This window comes from Pyrgilauda ruficollis, unplaced genomic scaffold (genome assembly GCF_017590135.1).
Source record: "Pyrgilauda ruficollis isolate IOZ18807 unplaced genomic scaffold, ASM1759013v1 scaffold8, whole genome shotgun sequence".
Classification (NCBI taxonomy): Eukaryota; Metazoa; Chordata; class Aves; order Passeriformes; family Passeridae; genus Pyrgilauda; species Pyrgilauda ruficollis.
The window spans coordinates 10,604,672-10,621,897 of record NW_024529932.1 but is presented as its reverse complement, the minus strand read 5'-3'; the positions used below and the strand labels follow the sequence as shown (position 1 = coordinate 10,621,897).

Below are 17,226 nucleotides of genomic sequence, written 5' to 3'. Positions count from 1 at the left end.
GATTTAGTAAAAAAATCTCAAAAAGATTCAATCACTATTCAAAAAGGAAGGTGAAGTTGACAGGAAGGATTTCAATTAGGTTGTTTCTTCTTTTTTACTTGGTGTTAATCTTTAATAAACAAAAAAAATCAAGACCACCTGAATGACCAAGGAATTTCAGGTTACCTAATAAGACCAAATTTCGTGCTATAGTAATGGGCAGCTATTTTTACCATGCACATTCCTTATCTTCTTTTCCCAGCCATTAATGCACAATCAAATCAGCTGAACTGAAATTGCTTTCAACTTGATATGGTAATAATTACATGAATGACATTTCAGGCACCATTTGAAACCTGAAGGCTGAGGTGAGAAGCAGAATTGCATCAAATTTCCTATTCATTTTCATAATTTTCTTTTTTTTTGTCCCCATTTCTTGCTCCTAATGCCCTGTAGGGGTTGTTGCTTGTTACATTGCCATGGGTCCCATTTGCTAAACTGAATCAACAACTAATTTGTTCCTTTTTTATTTAGTATTTTGAAACTTGATCTTTTGAATTCTTATTGTAAATAACAATGGGGTTATTACAGTCTTAAAACCAATATGCTGCTGGTTTTCTCATGCTTCAGTTTAGCTGTCTGAAACACTCTGCTCTCTCCACTGTAATTGTGAGAATGACAAGCATTCCAGTGAGATTTCCTGAAGCAGACATTTGGCAAATATTCCAGGAAGATCCTAGTCTTTACTTACTAATTAATGATTTATTAATAATGTTTATTTAGCACTGTCAGTCACTATGGCTAAAAGAATTAAATAAATTGAAGCTCTGAAGCTTTTGTCTTCAAACTAAAGTCAAATACTTTAATTGCTCGACAGAGATACATTTTCTGAGAAGGATTTTATTCTGGTCCCAGCAATATGTAGCTGATTCAGTTACAAGTGAAAATATTATGTTACTGATGCCACTCGCAAACAGACTTTGTAGCTGCTAAAGAATTCAAAGTAATGCAGCAGTGAAATGTCTCAAGATTATCTAATTTGCACTAGCTAACAATTCTTATCATGAGCATCAGTCATTGTCTAAGAAATCACTGCATAAATCAGTGATTTACTGCTGAGGTTTAACAAGACGTGAAAAGCAGAGGAGCCAAATAAAATTTACTGTGCATATATCAGAATGTGCATTTTGCAATTAGTGACCTTTTATGCTGGATACATATGCTGGCCCAAGGCTGGGCATATACAGACATATTCACTGCCACACAACAACTTATGTTTCAGTTACATCTATCTTTCATATATGTACCTATACATAGCATACAGATACGTTTTCTGCCACCTATGTAATTATGTAATTTCTATTGTAAATACTTGAATTTTATTTGTTCCATAACAAAAGAGGGGATCATATTAAAAAAAAAAAAAAAAAAAAAAACCAAGCTAAAAAACCACTGGCAATAACAAGGTATTAATATCTTCTATTTATTTTTAACTTTTCACAATAACAGAAATACTTATTTTTAATTTGCAGAATGGCTACATCCTGATTAGTATTTACTATTAAATGTTGTTAAAATAAAAAATTGAAAAGAAAAAAATAAAAATCTGAATTGAAGAATTCAAAATATCAAAATTAATAAAAATAATTCTAAACAGCAATATGTTAATATTTGCTTTTGAGTAACAGTTTTCACCGCTTGTGTCTTCTCTTATTTAAAAAGCTATTATTTTTTTTGAAAACTAATGAGCTAATGAGGTTTCTGTTTGTAGTCCACATAATCCTGAATTTTTATGTCCATTTCAGTGTCAGACCTTAGATTTCTTATGTACATCTGGAAGAGAGATCATGACCTTATTCTTCAGAAAAATTCTGGTGAAGAAGATATAATTTCCCTAGCTGACACTTTTGCACAAATTACAGCATTCTTGGCTTTTCCTGCTCCAGAAATGCAACTTTTCAGACATTGCTTTCTGTGACACCAGGTTGCCATTTTAATTTTCTCTCAAATGTTACTGACTTTGCTTTCAGGAGCATCTAGAGGGAACTAGTCTGTTCTCTAATTTTATTTTTTTTTCATGTACTTTATTCAAAGAAATAATTCTGGTGTCTTCGTTTCGCTGCCCATTATAAAGAGATTAAATTAATGCTGTTGATATGCAAAAGGACTCTAAATTCTATCCCCACTACATGACACATTCATTAATGAAGCACTTCAGTGACAGCCATCCAAGCATCCTTCAGCTCTTCCTGACTTTGGAGCATACTTATGTCATAAGTGATTTTAACACTATTATTTTAAATATGGGACTTAAAGGCAGGCACAGGTGGAAATACACTTTTTATTTTGAAGCCTCAAAATGAACAAGTTTTCATAGTTTGAGAAATGATACAAGACTGGTTTGTCCAAGCTGGCATGAAAAGCCGTAACTTCCTGCCCTCTTCAAAGAGCCCAGACCCTTGGCCACAGAGGAAAGCAAGAAAAGTGCAAGTGTCAGAAACATCTTTTTTTTTCCCCTTTAATATTATTTCTGGCATATAACCCTAAGTTGTCTTCTTGCTTCTATATGAATAATTCTACTCAAACTCTTTCACACAGATTTTTAAATTTTAAACTGTGTATTATGCTCACACTCTACCTGACCCTCTCACTTCAGCCTTTTCTTTAGTGAATTTTTGTTTGTACATAACACCAGACTTCTATTTTGTTTTCCATATAAAAGTCACATTTCATTGGTTTTCTGGCTCTAGTCAGGAAAAAACAAAATAGAATTTGTATTATGATAGTGCCAGCAGCCAATTTTGAGTGAGTAATCATATTTTATTTCTCATTAAAAGAAATTACAAGATCTGGGATATTGCAGTACTTGTAGATTACGAGAGTTTTCAATCTTTGCTCCTAAAATAAGGGCTGTATAGATTGCCAAAAGGATTGTTTTGCTAAAAAGAACAAAAAGTTTTATGCATCCCTTTATTTATACTATGGTTATTTTTAAACCACATAGATCAACACGTAGATATTTGAATCAAAAGCATCAATAAATAAAAGTGCTGATGGACAATTTTTCTTGTGACTCATTTGCTTGTTTTTCTGTATTTTTGAGACTATTTTATGCTTATGCTATTTCTGTACAATGGTAACATACATGTAATATACTAGCATTCTTTTTAAATGCTGGGTTATTTCATTTTGGCAAAGTCAAAACTATGTTTCTGTTTTGAAATATACTTAGTTAATGATAAGAATAAATATTTATTTATTTTATTACTGAATTCCAATGAGGCAATTTTGATAGATGTGTTGTCTATCATTTTGTCATATTTAATGTTGCCCTAATAATTCTACTGTTAACTTTGTTTGGAAGGGATTTATAGCTCAGTTGTAAACAATAATCCCCTATGTAGTAGATTTGCAAGAACTCATCTGGAAATCCTTTTAAAAATCTTGCTTTCTAAATGAAATGAAATAAATAGAAGGTGAAGCTACATATATTTAAGTCACACAAATTAATGAAATTTATGACTTTTAATCTAAGAAACATTCAAAAATATTATATTGAAACAATTAACTGTGAATCAATTCAAATTAATAAATGTCTCAAAGTTTTAAATCCATTAAATACAATATTTTTGTTACCTTCTGCACCTGTTTTCCTTTTGGTGGACTTTTCTAATTTTTCTAATTGATCTTCAAGCTTTTATTAGAAATACTAATGTTCCATGTCACTACCAATATTTTCATTGCAGACTATATGCCTGTTGTGGATGCACCATCCAGGGAGCGTTTAAGATGAGGTTGGATGGGGCTTTGAGCAACCTGGTCTAGAGGAAGGTGTTCCTGCCCACGTCAGTGAGGCTGGAACTCAATAGTCTTTGTTTCCTTCCAACTCAAACCATTCTATTAATCTATGTAGAGAGAGATTATCAAATATTTTTCAATATGCAGAAATAAAGGCAAAGTGTTTAGATAAGTGAGTATAGTACCTAAGCAAAGATCAGAGCAGCCAAATGAAAAATCTTTATGGTCTGGTAAAGAGCATTTGACTTTAACTGTGGAGAATTGCATGAAGTTTCTGAAGAAGTTATTTTTTGCTGGTGTTGCTCATTAAGCCAATGACATGGGGTAATGGCTATGAAGCAGTTTTCTAGATATTGCAAACATTTTTGCAGGTACAAAAAGATAGGCTTTGCAAGTCCATGTTTTAAAGGGCTGTTTCAGTGAGATCTGGTAAATAGCGTAATGATGAAGAGAATAATGTCAGAAAAGAGGGTTAAAGGCACCCAGGAATGAATCTTTGGTCAGAGGTTTCACAGTACCTGATTCCTTTTTTTTCTCCATCTGCCAAATAAATATATGAGATTTTTGGAGGAACAAGAGGTTGATAAACAGTAACTTTATAATGAGTCACAGATCCAGGTTGCACATTTCTCTATCTAGCACCTGCAGTTATTCATCTGGTCTGTACACATATGGGAATAGAAGATTCCAGCATTACACTATTGTTTCCTAACTTCAAGGGACTGACTTTAACCCTCTCTCCTCTTCAAATCTGTAAAATAAGGCTTTTTACTTTCAGACCACAAGTTAAAACTCAGCTAAGTCCTCCACATATTTCTCCTTGACTTCTGTCCTCTAGTTGGCTTACCTTGGAAAATCCAGTATTACCTACTGGTCTTGAATGTTTCCAAACAGGTCTTCCAAGATTGTTCCCCCAGACCCGGCAGAAGGCATCTCCTTTATAGACTCTCAAGAGAACCAGACAAGATGTTCCTGTATCCAGACCCCTTCCCAGTAATCTAGTGTCAAAAAAGGTCTCATGAGGATTTCTATTCTGGGATCAGGCTCTTTTGTAACCTAAGTCTCCTTGTTGTCAGCATGAATCCACATCTTGCTTCAGCTCTGGTGTTGTGCTAAAGAATAGCAGAGCTAGTGTGCTGCTGATACTCAAAATTAGCCTCTGTTAACTGCACTACACTGAAACCCAGGGGCATTGACATGAGTGGACACTCAAGGCAGCAGGCAGCAGATGAGTATTAGTGTGTATAAACCTGGGAACGGAGCATGCTTCATTGGTGTGTATATATATATATGTATGTATGTTTATATATATGTATGTATATAAATATATATATATATAGACATGCATACAAAACAAAAAAGGACAGCAGCAACATCTGGGCTATAAATCAGGCTTCATTGTTTTTAGAGCTAAGTATGACAGTTCTGTTGTCAATGCATTTGGGATATGTCAGCAGATCTGTACTTTCCTCCCTGAGGATAAGCTGTCTTTTCCTTGGACAACTGTATGAAGTTTCTCAGGGAGTGAGCGCCTCTTTGCTAAGGATTCTGATAGCTCATGGAATAGCCATTCAGGCCTGGAAGCTGCTTAGTTATTGTCTTTTGGAAAATATTAAGCCACTTGTACTTTTCCATGAACACAAAACAGTCCTTTCCTCTTCCCACAATAATGGTGGCACACAGAAACACCTTTGATGTTAAAGGTAACATGGCGTTAAATAAAACAAATCATTCTGGGTGCTATACACCCAATCCATTGCTGCAACTTGGATTGAAATATTTTGTCGTTTTTCCTACATATAGCAGAATTACTGTGGGAACAAGGCATGCTAATAAATTAACATTTTCAAGCCTCAAGCTAATTCACAGTGTAGAAGTCCACAGGTAGTAATTTGCCTCTACCATCAAAACCAAGGTTTAGCATGAGGTTCTATTTTTCATCTATAGGTCACAGAGACATGAATTGTCTGTTTTCTCTTTTTAAAACAGAGAAACCATGCCATAGAGTATTAATCTGGTTTCATTATTTGCCCAAAGTGACACTGCATGATGGATAAAAAAATTGATATAGAAATACCTAAGTTCCATAGAACAAAAAATCGTGTTTCTCCACGTCCCTTCACAGCAGTTCTCTCTACGGGAAAAATATTTTATTAATCTTATCAGATGCCAGACCTGGAAGCTGTGGAAGGGAAGCCACTTTTGAATTTTATTGATAACAAAATACTTGCAAGAAGGAAATAACCACTCTGCAGAACAACATTTGTCAATGTTATAAGTAAGGAGGTCCTTTCTCCTCAAGATAAGATTGTGATGAGAGGAAGGAACCTTTCTAAATGCAGACACAACATCTTCAAGTTGAGTTTGTTTATATGAGAAAAATAGATCCAGGATTCACTTTCTTTTTTTCCCCATCTTTGATAGCACATAATTTTTATATCATATAAATATTTCTAAGACTTTCATCAATTTCAAGTTAATTTTCAGCTCGTTCTGAATAAGTATTTATGTTATAAGGTGCTAGAGTCAGACTGGATTTTGTTCCTGCTTTTCAGGCTGAATTTATTTCTGTTTTCTTCTAAGTGGACTTGTTCTTAAATAGACTTTGTAATACTCTTACAGATATTGCAATCATTCATAGTAATGTGATAAAGATTCTTTAGTAAATCAAGTAGCACTCCCAGGCCTCATTCTGCCTCACTCTAAATCTAAAATTTAAATTTGATTGCTTTTACTGTATGGTATAATGGAAGTGGGAGAAAAACCTACCAAACAAAATCCCCATCAGTAGAAGGCCATTCTAGAAGAATCAATATTACCAATCCCTTTTCTTTCTCTCTCAGAACCCTTGAAGAAAATTTATAAATGTTAGTAAAAACAGTGCTCAGTAACTTGCCCAGCTTTGCATCTTTACTGTGCATTTAAAGATGGATGAGTTTTGGGGTTTTTTTCATTATTCCAAACTTACCATCCAGCAGCTTATGTGTAGGCTTTCTCTCTCTGTCAGAGTCTGAGAGGATCAGAAGGAAAAAAAATTCTAGCATTTCTCAGGAGTAGGTCACCAGAGTTACCACTGTTATGTTTTTCTTCAGCATTTGCGGCAAAGAAATAAATGTATATGGTATTACGGCACAAGAGCCTTAAATGCAGCCTTAAACGCCCCAAATGATGTGGAAATCATCACACTCAGTGTCTTCAAATGCTGTGCCTGATCAGACATGCTAGATTTGTGTTTACATTTATATCCTCATTGATGGTATGTCACAATTTTGGGGATTTTTGGACTCATTGTAAATAGTCTTCCTGATCTTCTGGATCTGCACACACATGCTGGTCATACCTGTACAGCAGAGTCAGGACATCCTAGATCAATGTGCTAGCTAAACAAAATCTGCCTGGGCAAAATTTAGAAAAGAGAAAAGTGACACAAAAGTTCAGTTATAAAATAACACAAGGCAAATAAACACAGTCCTACTGCAGTAATGCGGCCCTGAACATTTGTATGAACACCTGCCAAATATGTGTCATCTTTTCAAAGAAACTTTCTGCTTCAAAGCATTGTCTCTTAAAATCATGGATTCTTCAAGTATTATCGCCTTTAGTAAAATATTAGGTATCATATATGTCTTTTGCTTTTCAAGTTGTTTCAGATTCCTTTTCTCAACAGCCTTGATCAAATCACAAACTGGTGATAATTTACCTGTTATGTCTTTAATATTTTTTAGAAGAATGTCCACTTCAGAATGCCCCCAGCCACATGCTGAGGTAGGGTGTGATACAGAGACTAGAGAAAATGGTTACTGGATGGCTGAGGAAAAACCTGTACTTATTTCCATAACTTTTAACAGACATGATACCTCAATAGGCTCAATAACTCCCCAATCCCACCATAAAAATACCATCCACAATCCTATGCTGACAATAATGTAATATGGAGTTTTGCAATGAGGAAAACACTGAATACATAGGAAGAGATGTTCAGCTGTTTTGTGTTAAATTTTTGCCTGTGCTATTGCAATTTCATCAAAAGTAAACAGCATTACCTAACTTTCAAATGCAAACCCAAAAGGTTGTGGAATAGCCTTTCCACCCTCCTCACTACTTGTCAAACCAATACCTTTGCTTATTGTGGTCTCGTTTGATTTCAACTTCATCAGGTGACTCATTTGTTCATGACTGACTCAAATTTAAGAATTTGGAAAAAAAATTTAAATCACCAAAACTGTTGGTTATGTCACCTAGCTTAGAGTATTGGACAGCTATATTATCTAAATTTAGCTGTTGAATAGTTAAGCGTAAAGATTGAGATATCAGTTTAGTCTCTGATCAACCAGTAAAGAGGAACTCTGGAGTATAATTCACTGCAAATAATGAACCATTACAGAAAATGAATCATCTTTATACATGGCACTATTTTAGATGCTAGAGATGCTCTAACATGCCATGATTCAATGTGTGAAGAAAATGCTGTGGAGCTGGATATGCAGCCAAGTGGCACTGTCCTTGCTCTGTTCCATAAAGAATGAGCTAATAGTGGTGATAAGTGGTGGCACGTCCACATTAATGCATGACACTCATATATGCAATAGATATTTCCAGCGCAGTCATGGGCATCTGTTGAAGAGAGCTGCAGACCTGGACTATGCACACTGGCTTCAAGCTCATCATCATTTGCTTCTATTCTCTTTTAATTTTTAAATCACCATACTCATGCTGCTGTATTGCATGCATTTCAGTACTAACTATATTTTAAAAACCAAATGAAAGGAAAAGTGGTTATTGTGTCTCATAAAACTCTGAACAGATTTATATGGGACATTATAAAGGTAGATGTCCATGGTTGATAGGCATTCCTGAAAACCATCTGACAGAGAGAATTTCATTATAGTCCTCAACATTTTAACCCTCATAATTATCCTATAATAATTAAAGATATTTAATACAGTTGAAAGGCAGGAAGGCATAAGAAAATAAAGGGATTTTTCTAGTCCCCAGAGGCATGCAGATGTTTCCAAGATATATTATGATGTGCACCTGTGGGTTTGAATATGGAGCTCAGAACAGTGATGCATGGTAAAGAGAAATCGTGGGGAGCAGAATTAAAATTACAGTAGTAGATAAAATATTTCAAAATATCACATCAATCTGTACAAATCAAGTATAAAAAAAAGTAATATATGCATTACTGTTTAAAATATTCTTGAAATCCTAAGACCTCAGATCTAAGGAAAGGGTATTAAATTTCAGACATCACTCTTATTTCTACCTCTCCCCTTTCCCAAAGCAAACATGTACTTTAGGCATGTCATAAAATTCTTTCATATATGAAATAGACAAGAAGAAGAATAGCTTCCAACATTTTTAAAACGTTTTTGTTTCTATATTTTATTGAAACTTGTGAAGAATTCCAACTAATTCAACAGCACTTATCCCAAATAATATACTGCTGAAAACTGAAGAGACTTATAATCTCTTCTAAATGTAAAGGTAAAATTATGGCTCATATTTTCTTCAAATTCAAAGTGTACAAGCCCACAGTAATGTCTGTCACAGTCACCAGGAACCACTTAGGTTTTCTATTTCAGTCTAGATTTATGACAAGTTTAATGATGGTATTTCTGAAATCAAGTAGGGTTTTACTTGATGGTACTAAGATTTACCAGTAGTATTCAGAGGATTTTTTTCCAAAAGTGAGGTGAAAGCTTGTCTTTGAACTCAACTGAAGCTCAAATCAATTTATTCACAGGAGTTGAATGCGGATGGTGTTACAATAAACAAGGAAACTGTATTCCCACAAATGTCTGCTGAGACCAAAATAGAAATAGAATATAATGGTTATAAGATTCAATAAATATGCATATTACATTAAACTCATATTCATGCTATAAGTACTTCAGCTGTTGCTCTATTTTTCAAAAAGCAGTGGATCATTTGAAAATATTAAAAATGTGCATATGTTAGTTAGCTTTTGTTGTGGACTTTTGGAGTTTTCTAGAACAATCACACCATTTTATTCTTTCACATCCTCACTCATATGTTTCATTTCATCCTCACAGAATTCACAGAGGAGAAATAGATATAGATATATTTTTATTTCAGATATAAAATTCATATGTCACTTGTGAGTTATGCAAGGAAAATAAGCTTCATTAAACAGAACTACAAGTTGTCTGCAAATACTGATTTGTAATATGGGAATACTTTCCTTTAAAATCATTAAATCTGCACAGCTAAAGTAAATTTATCTCGTTGAAAAATTCCACTTACTACCTTATACTGATGAAGAAATAACTGAGTTGTTTTAAAATATGGTTCCTAATGACCCAGACAAGCAGTTTCTTCTGTGTTTGCCATGTTATACACATTTACTTGCTGAAGGAAACGCAAAAGCAAATTTCAGAAAATTAGTTAAATGCAATTTAAAGGAAACTTTCCAAACACACGAATTGCAGAATAATCTCATAGCAGCTAAATGAGACAATTTTCATGCTTTATAAGCTCTTGACTTTTTCTCAGAAATATACATGACCAAAAAAAAATCCTTTTACTAATACTATTCAGCAGTACCCATTTTCCTCTATGACAATAGAGAAGAAGCATCTTCATCACTGATTTTACTGGAAGCAAGGCTGAAGGCCAAATAACTATCAAAAGGCAGCAAGCATGACACCTTTAAGGTCCCAAGTAAAGTGTATCTGCACACTCATTCCAGTCATAAAGCACCACTTGCTGAGTCCTATTACACTGTACCAACATAAAGAATTCCTGTTCTTACTGTGGACATGTGTTGTGATAAATAATGATCAGTTAAACTCTTATCTGCCCATGGTGGATGTTTTGCAGCCAGAAATCATCACAAAATTATATTCCATATAAAAAGAAGACAAGCATACAAGGAGTTAACTCTTTGAGCTAAATGTAAAAAAGAAGACTTACACAATCTCCACAAGTCACTCAGGAAAGAATCTAAATTTGAATATCAGAATGAAGTGTGCAATAAGAAATTATATATGAGAGCTAAAGAAGAGAGAAAAAGAAACAAAGATTGTTATTTGTACTACATCTGATATATACATACAGGTATTAAAGTATAGCAAATAAAATGTGTAGTTAAAGATGTGAAAGGAATAACATAACTGGTGGGACTAAGACAGAAAGTTTTATTAGTGCATCAGAAAAAAATGTCCTATTTCTCCTTCATATTTAAAATTTAACATGTTGAAGTACTTGAATCAGATAGGAATGGGAAGTTATTTTGGTCTTCTAACTGAAAAGTATGGAAAATAGCTTCTTATATGAAAGAAATTTTAGAACAATAGAATCTGCAGAAGAGCCCTCAGACAAACTCACAAGACACCAAAATTTGAAATCAGTCATCAAGAAATTAATTTAAGGTTAAAAATGAAAAAGCTACAAAGTTTCTATGGTGATAGAGGAAAAAAAAGAGGTCTAATGATCCACACTCATCACATGATCCAAAAACATTTATAGACAGAAAAATATATACATAACAGCAGTGCTGGAAAGAAAAGAGGCCAGCCTATTTTGTTTAGCAAGGAGAAACAAAAAATGTTCCATACAGGTATTTCTTCTGTGGGGGACAGTGATAAAATATCATTTGGCAATAATAACAAGACATTGCAGGAACCATGTGTCATAGATGAATACATACACACTCACAATAAAGTTCATTTTGTCAGGTTAATTAATCAGCGCAGGAAACTGATAAGGGAAATAATTATTTTCTCTTCCTGGTATATTAAAATGAATTCCATATGGGACTATATGTTGGTTTTGTAAGGTAGTGATATTAATAGGCTCAATAAAATTCAGTGATACATGCCACCCAGGAGTTAAAATTAGACAAATTTTCTGATAATCAGTCACAAGCTTGGGAATTGTTTTAATCTCCATAAAGTAATAGAATTACTATTCTTGAGTTGTACTCAAACTTGCAGCATCTTCTCTGCAAGTTTGAGTACAACTGCAGTAATTCACATCACTGCATGTGATTCTAACTGTTTGAGGAATAAGCAGAATTTGCTTGTCACATGCTTTTTTTTGTTGTGTCTCAAACCGGATACCCTGAAATATTAAGAGAAAGGTAATATTCTTAAAAAACTTAATACATTTGCAGCAGGCGAACGTCAGCAAATCATGACAGCAATTCATAGCAGTTTTGAATTTAAACTAAATAAATTTGAATTATTATGAAGTGCTTTTCCTCATCTAAACTGCCACAAGGCCCTGTGTTTATATCTAAGCTTAAACTTGAAATAAATACAAAATATATTTTTCAAGAAGTTCCATTTTCTGTTATCGTGTCCTTCAAGCTTCTTGTGGAGTACCTGAAGCACTCCAGTTTTAAGCTCACAATCAAATATTTCTTTATTGACAGTTCTATTCCTTTTCCTTTTTTTCCCCCTCTTAAATACCTGCCATATTTAGAAAAATATACGTCTGTACCATAAACCCCATTGGGTGCACAATGGCTGATGAGTTTTTGAGCTAAAAAGAAAATTTTATGACTGCAAACACTATTTAAGGCATTTTTCCCCAAGTATGAATGTAAATGACCCAGGGTCCTTACAGGCCTCTGTGGAACAGCAAGCTGCAGTTAAAAACCCTTCTGCTGCCACAAGCAAGAGTGTAATGCTGTAAGACAGGAACAGCAGTGCCATTAAAATGTCTTGTCACAAAACCAGTTTTGCAATTTGAAGAATATTGTAAGAAAAAATGTCTCCATACCTGTGGTCACTTAAATTTACCCCAGAAAGAAATTCCCCACCTAGACAGGTATTTTCATTGATTGACCTGAACTGCAGTTTCATTGCAGGAAAATTGGGATGTTTTGGAATTTATTAAGTTCATCCAAGTTTTGAAGTTATTTCTGTTGACCTGTGGAGTGGCAGCATTCAGGAGCAAAGCATAGAGTGCTAAAGAAGCTCTAAAGAGAGTGATTTCAAGTGATTAATTTGATCTCAGTAAAAACAGCCTCCCCTGTGGATGAAAGAGATACATTCCATGTAGCAATCCATTTATTAAGGATTCCCTATAGAAAATGAACTATATCAACCATTATATGAACCTTAATTTTGATTATGTTTTATCGCTACTTAGATTATTAAGTGTTTAAACTACCAGATAACAGAATCTATATTCTCAATAGTGGAAGAGTATTAACATTAATTTTACTAAATATTTCAGCCCTGTTCCAACAATCTCTTGGAGGAAAGTTAATGGTCATAATCCAAGTAAAGCCCGCCTGAGAAAATCCCAAGCTGTGCTTGAAATACCTAATGTGCAGCTAGAGGACTCAGGAATGTATGAATGTAAGGCTGAAAACTCTCGTGGAAGAAATGTCTTCAGAGGACAGCTACAAGTATACAGTAAGTGTAACTGCACACAATATTGTCCTGAAATGCTTTGACCACACTTAAGGCTTTGGCCACACATGAAGCATTCCAAGGTTCAGCAGAAACAAGATACCTTCATATATAGAGTACACACCTTATGCCAACAATAGTTCTGAATTAAGGTATATATTATTATTCCTTAGTATTGCATTAAGGTCTGAAACATAAATAATGTTGACTTCTTTGAAGAATCGACTTAAATAATTTCATATGGGATTTGTTTGCTTTTTTTTTTAAATTAAAGACTATAGGTATAATTTTAAAAGTCTATTTCATTTTGTTAGGCTATAACAATGACAAGCAACCTAAACATTAGGTATCTGTCAGAAAACAATGCTGAAGATGTTTTAGGATTATCAACATGCTTTTATTGACATTTTACCTGTGCCACACTTGCGTGCTGAGCTTTGTCAAGTTCATTGTACTGGAATGAGAGCTTAAGAATAACTTGTTTCTTCCAGAAAATTCTCAATCTAGGCATGCACAATTTCCAAAAGTTCTGATTTTCACAGTGTTCAGCTTTTTCTAAGACTAAAAAAAAAACTTTTTGAGTGGTCATAAAAGATTAAGTCATGATCAGATTGAAAATAAAAAAGGAACCCCGAAAATATAAATATTTAACAAACTCCATAAATTCTATATTATACTGTTGCTGCATTCTAGGGTCCAGAAACAAAAGCCTATGTAATTCATACCCTGAATACTTACAAGTCAAAGTTTAGCATACATGACATGTAAGTTTGAGTCCCATTACCTTTAATGAATTTAAGCCTCACTACTTTCTATCATTCCATGAACCCTACTGCCTTAAATACTTAGCAGAAGAGGTCTGCTGTGGGAGGTTATGCAACAGATCTTTCAAACGGAATTGTTTTCCGTCTTCAAAGATCCCAGCCAGTAGAATTCCAAATGCTGCAGTTCAGATAGATCCTCATGTTAATGGATATGTCTAAGAAGAAGTTCCTCCTCTTAATCAATTTTCTTTTTCTTTTCCTAATTTCAGCCCATGGCTCCTAATGCCTACTCCTCATTAGCAACTATAAAGAGTTCTCTGTCTTTGTTACACACTTTCATCAAATAACTATAGACCAGGATAGTATATTTAGTTTATTTTCCACATATGTCAATATTTTCAGGTCCCTAATAAATTTTTCTGTCTCCTCTGGCTTTCCAACATCTTTATCTTAACTCAGTGGATTTTAGTGAGTATCAGTGTCTCTCTGAATCATGCTTCCTTCCTTGCTTTTGATTCTCATCCACCTAGAGACCAGGGCAGGCTTTTTTCTTCAAATTTTTATATATGCTGGAAAAATTATGTGATGGCTAAGATGACAGTCTGTGCATTTAATTTCAGATTTTCCGTCTTGCACTTGCAGCAAGGGTTTTATAAGATTTATGCTGTAAACAGCAGTCAAAAAAAGCCCAGCACCTACTCTAGGCTTCCTGCTATGACAATACTTCACTGATATTTCTCAAATTCTTGCTACAAATTACTTCCATGAAGGTACAGCAGCTCCTGCCAGGCACCTGAGGGCCAGGAGAATTTAGCAGCTGGCCGTTTTCTACAATGTTTGTTAAAATATAAGAAATTCAGAAAATTTAATTTGAGTTATAAGATGTATCCCAGTTCATACACTTCCTACCTGTTTTTTAGAGCTGTGAAACTACTAGATGCCAACGCAGTGTATAAAAGTGTTGTAATTATCACTGCTTCCCTCTTTCAGAGTTAAAGAATATAAAACATGTTCCTCAAGAGAGATGCTAAGATGCTATAAAATGAAATTATTTCTTAAAGAGCACCATGCAGGTCTGTGGCATAAAATGACAGCAAGCATGATATAGTGCTCTACACAACTGTTCATCTCTCATTAGCCTTTTGCTCTGAGCAGAAATAAAGCTGATACTCAAATCCATGGAATACATTTACAATGTTAGTTTTGTCATATTCTGTTTAGATATAAATTTTTTTAGACATGAATTTTTCAATCTTCACCATTGTCTAAATTATATTTTAGAGTCTCTGCCTTTAAGGGATAAAGCAAAAATTTAGCTCATTGGGTTTTTTGCAATAATTCAGTACAACTTCTTTAACACTTTAGGAAGAGAGTTCTCCTCATATTGTCTCATTCCTATATTAACAGATATGTGAGACTAGTACATTAAGTTTCACCTATCTGCATCAGCAGGCAGCATGGTCAGAAGAGGTTACAGAGAGCTTTGAGATGGACAATACCAGCAGTGACCTCCAATGCAGCAGGAAAGAAGCACAGACTTTACCAGGCCCTCACAGGTGCCTTTCCTTGGCCTCAAGATAAAATACTCCCCACGGAGCCATGCTCAGCCTTCAGTGCTCATGGAGAGAGTATCGGTGTCTCAGTGGCCTACAAACCTTGGCTACTCTTTCCGGAGGTGTAAGAGGGTTTGTGTGAGAAGGCTTCTACACAAAATTGAGCCAAATGTTACTTCACAAAACTCTCAGCTTCCTCTGCTGACAGCTGATGTTGCAGGATTTGGGGGCATTATCTGAAACGGCATTTTCTGCTGTACCTTTTGTTCATAACAACAGTCAACATGAATTATTTACCTGTAAGCTCACTGTCTTTTCACTGACATCTTATTCCTCCAGGTGGCAATGATTACTTTGGCTCAGAAATTCAGATGTAGGCCGTCATTTCCTTACCAGGGGTTTCTTGTAAAATTTCTGAGCAGTCTGTAGGACCAGCTGTGTCATACTGCGGTCTCACAATTTGCATATCTCTGTAGGAACTCACTCGCTGTCTGTTTGAATCTTCTTCATCCTGTCAGTTGCATCTGATCTGGGTCACCACAGAGCATTTTGGAGAAAGCCCAGGACACCCAGTCTGCCTGTCTAGTCACATTTAATCACAAACGAGTGATTTTTCGCTTCTTACCTGCTGCTGCAATCCAGATACACCATGACTGCCTGATGCAGCTGACAATTTGGATGTTGTTCAGAAAGCAGCATTTCAGATGCTGACAACTTCACATTATTGTAGTCTCAGCACTTAGTGGAAATTCAGCTGTAGACATTAATGACATAATTTTTACAATGCCAGGAATCCTCTTATGCATTGCAACCTATTTTGAGAGGTGTGATTTTTCCCCCAAGTGATCTGCTCATCCTGTAATTTTCTGCGAAAATTTATTCAAGCTCATATTGATTAATAGAAGAGAGCACAAAAACTAAAACATGAGTAGATAAATTTGCCATTAGCCTTTTTTGTTTCTCCTCAAATTCTTGCTAACAGCATTTTCCCAAAGGTAAGCACTGGTGTGACCAATTCCTGCTCCTCTCTCACTCTTAACTTTTTGGGTTTTTTTCTGTTACCTACACACTACCGCCAGGATCAGCAGGGGATGGTGATGTGAAGTGATTATAAAAACACATTTTTGGCTGTTTTTCTTTTGGCTGTATCAGTTCCCTCATCCTGCACACAGCAGTGCCTTCCTGGCAGCTGGAGGGAAGGCTTGCCATAACACAAGAGTGGAACAAGCATCTGACAGCAGGAATATTCTGTAATTCAGTGTAACTGACCATACTGATTTTAAAATCTATTTTAATTACTTCCCTATAAAAACTGAACGGGAAAAAAATCCACTCCTGCCACTACAGGTTAGTTCCACACAGTAAAACTGGCAAGAGAAGAGATTTTGTAGTAAAAAAAGTAAATTAGTTTTAAATTTTCTAACTTGATTTTCTCACTTAACTTTCTTAATATGCTTCTCCTACTTTACTCTTCCCAATTAATCTCATTTACAGGAAAATAATTTTTTTCAGCCCAAACTCTGTATTTATTCACATTTCAGGACATTATTTTAAACATTTGTCCATGTAAAATTCTGTGCTTATTTTGTCTCAGACAAAAAATGTTTAAAATTTTGAGAAATAATCTAAAGTTTTGCACCTTAATTTCATTTTGCATAGAGGATTTAAAAATTGGCTTGTAAGCTTTCAGATTTATTGCCCATCTTGGTTTGCAAAACATTCTGATATCCTTGAATAAACAGGTGA

General features: G+C 34.8%; 1 protein-coding gene across 1 annotated transcript in view; it reads left to right on the top strand.

Moving 5' to 3' along the window:
- The window catches only part of CNTN5 (contactin 5), a 231,939-nt gene that overhangs the window by 91,522 nt on the left and 123,191 nt on the right, over positions 1–17,226 (top strand). The window contains exon 8 of the mRNA XM_041487128.1: positions 12,985–13,166. Coding sequence (XP_041343062.1) covers positions 12,985–13,166 — 182 coding nt within the window. The remainder of the gene's footprint in view (positions 1–12,984; positions 13,167–17,226) is intronic.